Source organism: Oncorhynchus tshawytscha, linkage group LG18, assembly GCF_018296145.1.
Source record: "Oncorhynchus tshawytscha isolate Ot180627B linkage group LG18, Otsh_v2.0, whole genome shotgun sequence".
NCBI lineage: Eukaryota > Metazoa > Chordata > Actinopteri > Salmoniformes > Salmonidae > Oncorhynchus > Oncorhynchus tshawytscha.
Genome location: NC_056446.1, coordinates 34,363,559 through 34,376,757, shown reverse-complemented (window position 1 = coordinate 34,376,757; position 13,199 = coordinate 34,363,559). Strand labels below are relative to the sequence as shown.

At 43.5% G+C, this 13,199-nt stretch overlaps 1 protein-coding gene across 3 annotated transcripts in view; it reads right to left on the bottom strand.

Annotated features, from left to right (window-relative positions):
- The window catches only part of LOC112217930 (sodium/potassium/calcium exchanger 4-like), a 58,846-nt gene that overhangs the window by 22,344 nt on the left and 23,303 nt on the right, over positions 1 to 13,199 (bottom strand). For all 3 annotated transcript variants that reach the window (XM_042300975.1, XM_042300974.1, XM_042300976.1), the window contains exon 3: positions 1,928 to 2,004. In XM_042300975.1, coding sequence (XP_042156909.1) covers positions 1,928 to 2,004 — 77 coding nt within the window. The remainder of the gene's footprint in view (positions 1 to 1,927; positions 2,005 to 13,199) is intronic.

The window sequence follows — 13,199 nt, the reverse complement described above, 5'->3', positions numbered from 1 at the left end:
TTGTATATTGCTTAGACATTAACTGCAGTGCATACTGCATAATATCCACCCAGCCTGGTCCCAGATCTATTCTATTCCCAGATCTATTCGTGCTGTATAGCCAACTATTGTGATCATTTTCATGCCAAATAACCATAGCAGTTGGCAAGACAGCACAAAGATGTGAGCAGGCAATTGTTCCTTAGCATTGTGGGAGTGAGAGAAAAAAAACTATTCTATTTCAGTACAGCTGACGTGATAGATATAAATTATAGATCAAGACTGACACTGGGTCCAGAGGGTGCTGTGCTCCAGCCCAGCCACAGGGGGCACTGTAAGACCAGCGAATAATTAGCTCCAATTTACCATTAGTCCTCTCATCTCACACTCATAGCATTACATTAAATGAATCAAGATTCTTAACTTCACACATATTACATGTGAGATGTATTTTTTTTATACAGCTAAGTCAATTAAGAACACATTCATATTCACAATGAAGACCTGTAAAATTGAGGAAAGGTTCCTAGACCAGGGCTGAACCCAGCGGGACAGAACCCCTAAACCAGGGCTGAACCCAGCGGGACAGAACCCCTAGACCAGGGCTGAACCCAGCGGGACAGAACCCCTAGACCAGGGCTGAACCCAGCGGGACAGAACCCCTAGACCAGGGCTGAACCCAGCGGGACAGAACCCCCAGGGCTGAACCCAGCGGGACAGAACCCCTAGACCAGGGCTGAACCCAGCGGGACAGAACCCCTAGACCAGGGCTGAACCCAGCGGGACAGAACCCCTAGACCAGGGCTGAACCCAGCGGGACAGAACCCAGTAGGACAAGGTTTGCTGTTAGTGAGGCAACAGAAGGGGGCAGGAGCCAATGCTCAAATTAGTGTGAGATCAAGCTGGTGTGGTGGAGAATGGAGACAAGGTATGCCAGTCCATTCAACCCTTAATAGGGTGACCAAATAAAAATACATTTTGACCAATGGGTAAAAAATAAATGTTTAAAATTGGGGTGACTAAATCAGTGGAGGCCAGACCAAAAAAAAGCAGTCAAATATCAGAAAAACAGCATCGCTTCCAGAGCATATAAAACAATACAGCTAAGATAGACATGACATGTAGTATTTTCAGATTTTAGTGTATGCTTTTACATATTAATGCAAAATTCCTGTTCTTTTTCAAAGATGTCTCTCAAAAACAAAGACAGTATCACTGTGAAATGTCAGAGCACTGAGCGTACCACAAGCTTTGTATTTGCAAAGCCTTTTACATTTAATTCAGTTTGTGTCATGTTAATTTGGCTTTTTGCGACCACACGTAAAAACCTCAAGTCGCTGCGAGAAAGCGCACCGTTCGGTCAGAGCTCAGTGCGTATTATGGGATGTATATTAGGTTACGAAATCAAACTTAGACATAATGTTAATAATATGAGACAGACCCCCTGAACGATTCACAACATGAACAATCATATGGCTTGGTAAAATTAATTTTAGAACATAAGTGAAATGTCATCACCAGAGTGCATTTTTCACCCACTCTGGGCAGTGTGAGTTGACACCCTACCCTTCGTGCCCTACCCCCAGACACCTCTTGATAATACTGGGGGGGTACCAGACGTTTCTTACCCACTGAAACCGAGGAGATCACTTGACCCCTTAAATATTTTCAATTTTCAGGATAACAAAATACAAGATATAAAACATAATTAATGTGAAGATATTGAAATAAGCCATCAGTGCCCCAGCAAATATGTGTGGTGAAAACTCCAGCCATCATTCTAAGACCAAGGTCTAGGTGGAGGCATTCCCATATTACTTACACCTGTCATACCGGGGGCAATCAAGAAGTCTACCAACTAGGGCTAGGGACAAGAGGTTGATTTTGGACTGGACCAGTGATGAAAGCATCATAATTAGTAATAGATGCATTCAAAGAGCTGCCTTACCGCCACTATGTGCAGCAGGACGGCCCCACTCTTGCGCTCGTTGTTGGTGAAAAGGTCTTCAGGGAACTCCTTGATCGCTGAGGAGAGAAAACATCACCGCATGTCAGTAATGTGCCAGATGTCCAAACTCCAAGGACGAGGTCACCTTGTGACGTGGTGGCAACACGGACCAAGAGGTTTGTAAAGACTTTGAAAATGTTCCAGTAAACTCCGAAACACATTACTTCATTTCTGTGGTGACGTGATTGACAGAAGTTTGTGAAGACAATGCGTGTACAAATACAAGTCAACTACGAAACACGACTTCATTTCTGTTTGCATTGTGTCACCAATGGACCCATCCTCATCACCTAAAATAATGACAATAAGGTAATTCTCACAGGGCATGAACTGGTTTGTGTGTTCAGTAGGGAGAAACAGTTTAGAACCATATATACTACCTGAACTTGTCCAATATGAAACCCTTGTTTTCCATTGCAAACATTTCAAAGAGCTTTCTTTACAGTGTGCCCTACTGAACACGGACCTGATAGAGTGCAAGGAAGCTAGGTGGCGACACAGACACAAGGCTCATTCACCACCTCTAAACCTGGCCTGAAGCCCATGAAAAAAAACACAAAAAAAAACAGAAGCCCTTTAAACCTGGCCAGAACACAGGTTGACCCCTGACTCTACTGATCCCTGTACTGCCCAAAAACGTGGACACTCTGCTGAGCATCTGGCCACAGCAGTGAGCAACAGACTGGCCCTCCATGGGACACAGCTAGTGTCTGGAGTAGGAATGATGTTGTATCCACCAGAAGTCAGATATACTCCCACCTGCATGTACCTTCTCTTCCCATTACTTCCATTGTGTAGAATAATGTCACAGGCAATCAGGATACCAGACCATGAAGTTATAAGATCCTAGATTGTCCAAAAGCCCCCATAGGCTACGTGTAGATCAGCTCTCCTGCATTTGCACATGCCTTGATACAAGTCATGCAAACAATCATGCATTACGGTTCAAAAACCAGCAGAAGTGCTAAGCACAGTTTCATACTAAGTACACACCAATAACCTATATTTGATATTCTGCGGCATATAGACTCATGAAATGGCAATGATCACCTGAGACCCTATACCAGTGCACCTGTCACACACCTAGTGCAATACACCGTATATATACACATTAGATGGCGCTCATGACTGATTCACTAACTAAGTTCTAAATCCTCCTTGGCAACATTGCTTTGGCCCAACTCTTCCAAGGGATATCATATGATATCACAGTGGCCTATGGCATCCCTTCCCCAGTAGACATGCAGGTAGGGACGAGGAAAGAGAGCGTTTAAATGTCAGATCGGGGATTCCCGTTGGTCGCTGTCCATGGTGCTTAATCTCCGCTAGCAGCATGAATTGTTTATATTAGCGCAGTGTCTGTACTTTGCCACGTGACAAAGTCCCCACAGAGAAATGTCTGAGTCCTCCCAAGGTCGGATGCTGCATGTCACAACAGATAGTCAACAAAGCCAACATGTGAAATTCAGTGCGGAAAAATATTACACCATTGACTAGATTTTGTCTATTGTATTTATGAAGGCAGTCAGTGGCGAAAGCTTGGTGTAGACTACTGTTCTGGAGATCACAGGTGCAATAAATTAAAACGACAGCTCTCGAGTGGCATTATGTAACACAACAATAACATTAATAGCCCAATTCGGGAAATACTATAGGCATCATTAACTTGACTCATTTGGCAATGACGACTACAAAGCTTAGAAGAATCAAATAGAGCTGCTATCCAAGTAAATAACATACGTTTCCCCTAGAGTGGCTTTAACCCGCTCTCTGTACAGTCCACGTTTGCCCGTTACGCCTTCCAATACCGACTGGGGTGTTCTGAGAGTCAATCAATAATTGAATGGCTCTACCAGCCATCACCATCTCTCCCTCTTTGCAGTTAATGGCACAATCCCTTGGTGCCACGATGCAATCAGATCTGGCTGTGCGCGTGGTATAAATAGGTACGATAGCAAAAAAGTACTTAGAGGACGCGACCTGGAGCTAGCGCACAGTTGGGCGGACGGAGGGGGTCGCCTCTCGCTCACCGCGTTGTAAACAGTGAACCGGACACCGTTTGCGCAGGGTTTGCCCGTGTCCTTCCCTGCGGAGGTCAGTCCGGACAGGAACATGCTTCAACAGCCCTTTGCCACACGGGGATAGGCGGGGAGTTCGCTAGGCTACTGCTACAGCAGACAGAAAGGGGAGCAGCCCTTAGGCGTGAGCGTGCTGCTTGATTAAATGACGCGTCTCAAACCTGGCCCAAGAATAGCATCATATAGACTAGCTAGATTAACACCCTCACATAACCTTGGCCTATCTATATGCTCGCGTTCTGCCAAATGTCTCGCTATTAATTGGAAGAACGTCATCGTGCATCGATATATAGTTTCTCCGACAGTGTAGATGTTTAAACATTGGCAATCTGCGGTTTCTACATCCATTTTTAGACGTTTAAAATTAATATATACGCTTTGATTGTTGAATAATAAAACTTTTAACTTTTGTTTACAAACGTAATTGTAAACAAACACTAAAGCATTAAAGCATGGTTAAAACTATCATTTTGATTTAATGGATGGTCAGTCCTTGCCTCCATAGCTCTGTCCATTGAGTTTGAGAGGGGTTACGTTAATCCAGCCCCATCCCTCAGCTGTTCACCAAATCAGTGGTGGGTTTGCCGATTTATTTTTCGAAATGCAGATTCACCCTTTAAAGAAAAGGCGGCACACAAGTGGGATCCAGAGGTGACGGCAGTGGCACTGACAACCCGCTGCTGTGTTCCGCAGGTTGTTGCAGCTGGTCAGTGTGAAACAGTGTGTGGAACCCTTTTGGGGGATATTTCGTTGGAGTAGGCTATGTATCAATCCGTTTCAACCCGAGTCAACTTTGAAATAATGTTCTTGGTGGATACATTTTTTAAATTTGTTTTAAATCAACATTCCTGAACATGGTAAGCACGAATTGAAACGCAGGCGCTCACCACCCTTCCTACCCATGCACAAGAGAGGTATATCTGTGTACCAGCTAAGTGTGTAAAATGGACACGGCACCACTTTGATATGAATGTCAAGTGGCACACCATACATTAATGCACTGCCACAATGCAACTTCAAAATCATATGCAGTGATACACCTTGGCCCCGGTATTGACACTCAAATTGTACAACTGATGCGATCCAACGGAGAGTTTCCACAAAGTCGGCATTTATTATTGTTTAGAAAAACTCATTTCTGTTATGAATCACATCTCTTGTGCCAAATGTGTTGCACATCGGTGTACAGGAACCTAATCCACAAAGTCATACTAAAAGCATGCCAATCAATTGAATCAATTTCAACTAGAATACCTTTAGTTATGACAAAACGTACAAAGTAGTAGGCTAAGATAAAGTCTGAGTGACATATTGCACACATGCAAGGTTAAAATAGTTTGGTGCCCTTAAATAATATGTTAACTTCTATCATATTAGATTCTGTGCCAATGATAGTAGCAGTGAATGCTGTCACCGCAGCTTTACGTCACATGAGCTGAGCCATCTGACTCAGCCAAAATACAATGTTAAAAATGATTTTATTTCCACCGATGACCTTTTTAAAAATGCCCAAGTAGTATTTTAGTCAGTCTACAAAATGTACATTCTATCGATATTGTTTTCCACAACGGCAGTTAGTGTAAACCGGCACATAGTGTGGCATTAACAAGCTACATTTTGTTCCACGTAAATACATAGTGTGCTCAATGGACCTTGTGAAAAGGACAACAGCAGAATAACCTCCTTTGTCACATTGTTGTTGGATTTGTTTGGGATTGTTTCATTGGGAAGTCTGCCTTCCCAGTTAGAGAGAAACGTCTATTAATAAATCACTGGCTTTTCTGTTTGGACACCTGACGAGTGGCGGCTGCTTTATGCAAGAAAATGCTGGCAACACTTTTGTTTATCCGTCTCCTCCACACCCACACACCACCGCCCCAGGAGTAATCTAAGTCCAGAGCTCTGTTGGAGGGTTTACCAGCACAAGCCTTTGCCCTGCTAGTGCGAACCACTGGTTGGTCAATGAGATTCTTATCCAATCATCTCCTGCCACATACCAGATCCTATAGGCCACAACTGTCTGGACATTAGGCCTGTGATCATAAGTAAGTCTAGTGCTCTCCTCGCCACGTCTCTCTCTCTCTCTCACACACACACTAAATACATTTGTTAAGCTTGGACTTGACATACACATCTCCATATGTATTGGTACATCAACATGACTGAATAGGCTGTGTGTGTGTGTGTGTGTGTGTGTAGGTAGTACATGGATATGGTCTGCCATCTCTGCCAAATTTAATACATGCATTTCATGTTCTTATCTGGGTGCACCTAGGAATGTGGCGGTCACAAAATTGCATCAGCTGGTGATTGTCATGCAAATGACTGTCGGTCTCACGGTAATTGACCGTTAATTAACAAACTAATTTAGCATCTTCTGGCTTCCACACAGCCACTGATTCAGACCTTTGGAACATCTACATTTTAAAAAGTCTAATAAATCCATGTAATATAGCCTACACCGTCATAATAAATCCATTATTTTAGACAGGTCTAAAGCAACATGATATGAAGAAAATGTAGTCCATTTGAGAAGAACAGAATAACATGCTCCGAGTTGTCCTTATGTTAGGTCCTGATCTGGCTATGCCAAAATGGATGTGGGATACACTAGTTCATTTAGCAGACAAGATTTGCTTAAAATTCCGTGGCATTATTTTATAGTATTAAGAATACAATTGAACAAAGCTGAATTGAATAGAAAGGATATTTTCTCCAAAGGATTTGCGGGAGCGCGCATATGCTATATGTTTTGATTTTTAATACATTGTAAGTCAGCATGACGCGACTAATGATGATTTTAAAAAAATTTAAGCATTTCATTCACAATTTGACAAGCAATGTGTTACGGTTTTCCTCTGTCGAAAGAGGGTCGGACCAAAATGCAGCGTGGTTAGTTCGATACATGTTTAATGAAAATACAAAACACGATCAATACAAAACAAACGGAAAATGTGAAAACCTAATACAGCCTGTCTGGTGACAACTAACACAGAGACAGGAACAATCACCCACAAACACACAGTGAAACCCAGGCTACCTCCATATGGTTCCCAATCAGAGACAACGAGAATCACCTGACTCTGATTGAGAACCGCCTCAGGCAACCATAGACTTTCCTAGACAACCCTACTCAGCCACAATCCCAATACCTACTAAAACCCCAATACAAAAACACACTACAAAATAAACCCATGTCACACCCTGGCCAGACCAAATAAATATATAAACACAATTTGTGGGATACGATAGATCCCAAATGAGTTAATAGGCTATTTATTCACATAAGCACAGCAATGAGCTATAAGCAAATATTCCATTACCGGGACAACACCATTATCAAAAGTGACCTTATGCAAATATGCATGTAATGCTTTTACTACAAAAAGGTGCATTTTTATGGTGAAAATTATCTTCCCCAAAATTGAAACGTGTTGCTTATGTTGGGCTGTACACTCTTTGTAAAGTACATAGATGAATGTGCTTAATTTTAAGAAGTTATTTGGCCACTTTCGTTGTGATACAAACCTTACCAAAACATACAGGCCTACATGAGTTGTGCGACTAAGATTTTAAAAAGTCAGTGAAAATATATAATTCACAAGTGATTGGCTAATATTGTCACACAGACTTTTGATTTAACCCTCCTGTTGTGTTCGTTTCATGTTCATTAATTCTGTGTTTCCAGTCCAAAATGACTGCACCATCATAGCTGATTATAAATCCATAATAATACATATATTATCTCCTAATGTTGTGTTAGATCTTTTTATCAACTTCAGTTCTTGTGAACATTACAAGTTTGAACTTATATTTGCAATTTATGGCCCGTAGGCCTCAACTTGTTTTTGAGTTTAAAAAAGCATTACTGTATGGATTATTTTGACAATAAAATAGTCAGATGAAACATAGTGCTATTTATCACAGACTACTTTGTGTCAAAGTTTAACAAGGACTCTCTCCTCACCAGTGTCATGATCAAAGATATGATCAAGAGCCTCACATACAGTATATCGTTTGGTCATTGTGCTGCCACAGAATGGATTGTGAGCAAGACCTCTAAAAAGCTTTATATACCAGAGCTGTGAGAAAAGTTCTATATTTTATTGAAACAATGTTGCGATTGTTTGTGAGAATGCCAACAGGTGTGGTTCCCATGGGGCAAAGATTCCATTGGGGAAAGGGGGTTGTCATGGAAGCCAAAAAGGGGAGTGAGGTGTGTGCGCTCAAACACATGTATGTGGGGGTCTGGGAGAGGAAGATTGTCCATCTGATGAATGGGCATGTGCCTGAACTCAATTTTCTACTCTAATTGTAGTCTCACCCATTCGTTTCTAATGACTGGTCAATGACTGGTAAGATCACAGGTGAACAAAAGTTAAATAAAAACACCCAAAATGTTCTGAAAATCATCCAAATGTATTTTGTGTGTTCAGATGCCCTGTGTGGACAAAGTCATGGAACCTTATGACAATCAGATTAAATGAGCTACATTTTTCAGAGAGAAAACGTGTAAAAATCGGTCCAATTTGACCAGAACACAGCAGGAGGGTTAATATTGTCTTTACATATAAATTCAGCATAAAGAAAAACGTCCTCAGTCAACTGCGTTTATTTTCAGCAAATTTAACGTGCAAATATTTGTATGAACATAAGATTCAACAACAGAAACTGAACATGTTCTACAGACATGTGACTAACAAATTAAATCATGTGTCCCTGAACAAAGGGGGGAGGGGGTCAAAATCAAAAGTAACTCAGTATCTGGCCACATATCAGCTGCATTAAGTACTGCAGTGCATCTCCTCCTCATGGACTGCACCAGACTTGCCAATTCTAGCTGTGAGATGTTACCCCACTCTTCCACCAAGGCACCTGCAAGTTCCTGGACATTTCTGGGGGGAATGGCCCTAGCCCTCACCCTCTGATCCAACAGGTCCCAGATGTGCTCAATTGGATTGAGATCTGGGCTCTTCACTGGTCGTGGCAGAACAATGACATTCCTGTCTTGCAGGAAATCACACACAGAACGAGCAGTATGGCTGGTGGCATTGTCATGCTGGAGGTCATGTCAGGATGAGCCTGCAGGAAGGGCACCACATGAGGGAGGAGGCTCAGTCCGATGATGCTGTGACACACCGCCTCAAACCATGACGGAACCTCTACCTCCAAAATCGTTCCCGCTCAAGAGTACAGACCTCGGTGTAATGCTCGTTCCTTCGATGATAAACGCGAATCCGACCATCACCCCTGGTGAGACAAAACTGCAACTCGTCAGTGAAGAGCACTTTTTGCCAGTCCTGTCTGGTCCAGTGACAGTGGGTTTGTGCTCATAGGCGATGTTGCCGGTGAGGTCTGGTGAGGACCTGCCTTACAACAGGCATACAAGCCCGCAGTCCAGCCTTTCTCAGCCTATTGCAGACAGTCTGAGCACTGATGGAGGGATTGTGTGTTCCTGGTGTAGCTCGGGCAGATGTTGCCATCCTGTACCTGTCCCGCAGGTGTGATGTTCGGATCTACCGATCCTGTGCAGGTTGTGTTACACGTGGTCTGCCACTGCGAGGACAATCAGCTGTCAATTCTGTAGCACTGTCTTAGGCGTCTCACAGTACAGACATTGTAATTTATTGCCCTGGCCACATCTGCAGTCCTCATGCCTCCTTGCAGCATGCCGAAGGCACGTTCACGCAGATGAGCAGGGACCCTGGGCATCTTTCTTTTGGTGTTTTTCAGTCAGTAGAAAGGCCTCTTTAGTGTCCTAAGTTTTCATAACTGTGACCTTAATTACCTACCCTCTGTAAGCTGTTCGTGTCTTAACGACCATTCTACAGGTGCATGTTCATTATTTGTTTATGGTTCATTGAACAAGCATGAGAAACAGTGTTTAAACCCTTTACAATGAAGATCTGTGAAGTTATTTGGATTTTTACAAATTATCTTTGAAAGACAGGGTCCTGAAAAAGGGATGTTTCTTTTTTTGCTGAGTTTATTAAATAAGATGTGAAATTAGTTTGGATTTAGAATGGACCATTATCATGCACCTGTATCGAAAAAGGGGCAGGTGAAAAAATACACGTAATCTATGCACTTAAAGAACGAATGGAGGACGCTTTTCCCTGTGGTTTATCTTCATGCCAGTCAGGTACTCCCGTTGTAAAGGCTATACTCCCGTTGTAAAGGCTATACTCCCGTTGTAAAGGCTATACTCCCGTTGTAAAGGCTATACTCCCGTTGTAAAGGCTATACTCCCGTTGTAAAGGCTATACTCCCGTTGTAAAGGCTATACTCCCGTTGTAAAGGCTATACTCCCGTTGTAAAGGCTATACTCCCGTTGTAAAGGCTATACTCCCGTTGTAAAGGCTAGGCTATACTCCCGTTGTAAAGGCTATACCCGTTGTAAAGGCTATACTCCCGTTGTAAAGGCTATACTCCCGTTGTAAAGGCTATACTCCCGTTGTAAAGGCTATACTCCCGTTGTAAAGGCTATACTCCCGTTGTAAAGGCTATACTCCCGTTGTAAAGGCTATACTCCCGTTGTAAAGGCTATACTCCCGTTGTAAAGGCTATACTCCCGTTGTTAAGAGAAGCAATGTGCTAAATATTAGTAAAGTTGAGAAATAAATAGTAAGCTGATGGGATCCTCATTTTATAAAATAGAGGCCATCACTCTGTTCTCCTACAATTGCATAGCCTACAGAATTTGCGCAACATGAGCTCATGGGCTTTCATTAAGTGTTTGATTAAATGTTCAAGTACATTTGCATTGATGTCAGAGTGATTAGAGGGACAATAGAGTGTTGAGTACCAGGCAGTTAGCAAGTTTGGTAGGCTACTAATGACCATCAGCAACATCAGAGTTGAAGAAGCCTAATTACCATGACTAAACGTTCACATGGAATTTGACTTCATGACCACCGGTGTGGCATTAATACGGTCACAGCAGAAGCCCTAGGTGCACCTTTCAAAAAGTCCATTCACTTATCAGCCATAATCAAACAGCATACATTAACTAGGCTGTAATTTAATGCATTTAGTCTGTAATCTGACTGATAGATGTATGCTGAGGCCTTACATAACAGGGCTTAGTATAGGGGTTTGTCTATCTGTTGTCCTGGACCCATATCAGGACAGACCGACCACTCACACTAGCCAGTTCTGATACCATTCTGCCAAGGACTAAACCAGATCAATAAGGTTCCCCACAAGAAATGCCATTACTAAAATTCATACCATACTATGACAGAATATTACATTCTGATTGGTCAAGAGGGTGTTGATTATTTTCTGAAATACATACTGCAAAACATAATATTCAACTGGAAAATGTAAATGATGAAAGTTGCAAATAACGAATTGTAATTCATTATTTGTAGATAATTACTCATTTGCATGACCAGATTGTCATTCGTTATGCCTGCCAATGATGTCTTAGGTACAGAAGAATTATGTGACATCATCAATGGAGGCCCACATCATACCGTCTACTCTGGGGAGCTGGTCAGGGTCAGGCTGAACATCTGAGCATGTTGCCGTGGCACCTAGAAACCATGTCAACACTGCAAATCCCACTGTTGGCATGTGGCGGTTGACGTACCAGTCCAAGCTGTGCCTCCCCGTCACATGGGTGGGTAAACCCACTCCACAACAGCCGCGCGCACACACACACACACACCCTTGACGTGCACATACAGAGACACACAGAAATGTCATTGACACACACACCTTCTGCTCCAGTAGATTGACGACACACGAGTCCCTTCATACATCATATGTCAGTGTAGTACACAGGGCCGCAGACTGACGGGGCAGCAGAGTGACGGGGCAGGCTAGTTGTAGAGGTGGGAGGGGAAGCAGACTTGTTGGACCAGTAGATTGCTGCTTCAATAACCTAAAGGGGGTAACCGCTGTGGAATGTATATATTCAGCTGTGTAATGGGGTGATAGGTAAAACAAGTCCCCCTAAAGCATCACTCCATGGACATGCAACAAAAGCTTTTAGCAGTGGGTCCTATTCAGAATGTACTTAGTGGCCAAATCAATGCATGGCTGAATTATAAAATTGCTGCATTGCTCTAAACAGCTAATTGATGTAAATACCATACACTCATGAATAATATACAAAGGTGTTGAGTCAAACCTCTCAATGGTGAGCGAGAAGGGGACTTGAATACAAATACATGAATAAATGGGAGTCTGATGTGGGCGTGTTGGACAAGATAGATATGAACATATAGACATGAACGAGAGAAGCTGCTGCATGCAGCACAGGACAGTCACTCCCCCATTCTACTGGGTCCTGGGCAGCACAGGACAGTCACTCCCCCATTCTACTGGGTCCTGGGCAGCACAGGACAGTCACTCCCCCATTCTACTGGGTCCTGGGCAGCACAGGACAGTCACTCCCCCCTTCTACTGGGTCCTGGGCAGCACAGGACAGTCACTCACCCATTCTACTGGGTCCTGGGCAGCACAGGACAGTCACTCACCCATTCTACTGGGTCCTGGGCAGCACAGGACCGTCACTCACCCATTCTACTGGGTCCTGGGCAGCACAGGACAGTCACTCACCCATTCTACTGGGCCCTGGGCAGCACAGGACAGTCACTCACCCATTCTACTGGGTCCTGTTCATTTAGTGCCTGCAATGTTTTAAAAACATATTGCAATGGAAAACAGAAATGCCCATTTCTTGTTGGACCCATTTCAGTCCACTTTCATCCGTTTGGTGCCAAATGAACAGGGCCCTGTATAGCTCTTCCTGTTGGCATGCGAGCAAGAAAGCGGAAGGAAGGTCATGTTCCAATATGCGGAAGCTGCAGCAGCATAATCCCCTGCCTGTGTAATTCCCCTTTTAAAATGCTTCCTTCTGGTGTTTCCCCAGAGTTGATTAACCTGCTTGACTCACCACCGAAAGATGGCAAGCAGGGCGGGCTGGAGAGCAGGGCGGGCTGGAGAGCAGGGCGGGCTGGAGAGCAGGGCGGGCTGCAACAACCGGCAGGCTACCGTTTCTAACGGGTCAGCCGCTCGCTCCACATCTGCCCAACCATCGCCCCTTAAATCAATTTTCCCAACACTACAGCCTTTAATGTACCGCACTTTCTCCAGCCCTCTCTCCCTCACAGACACACACACAC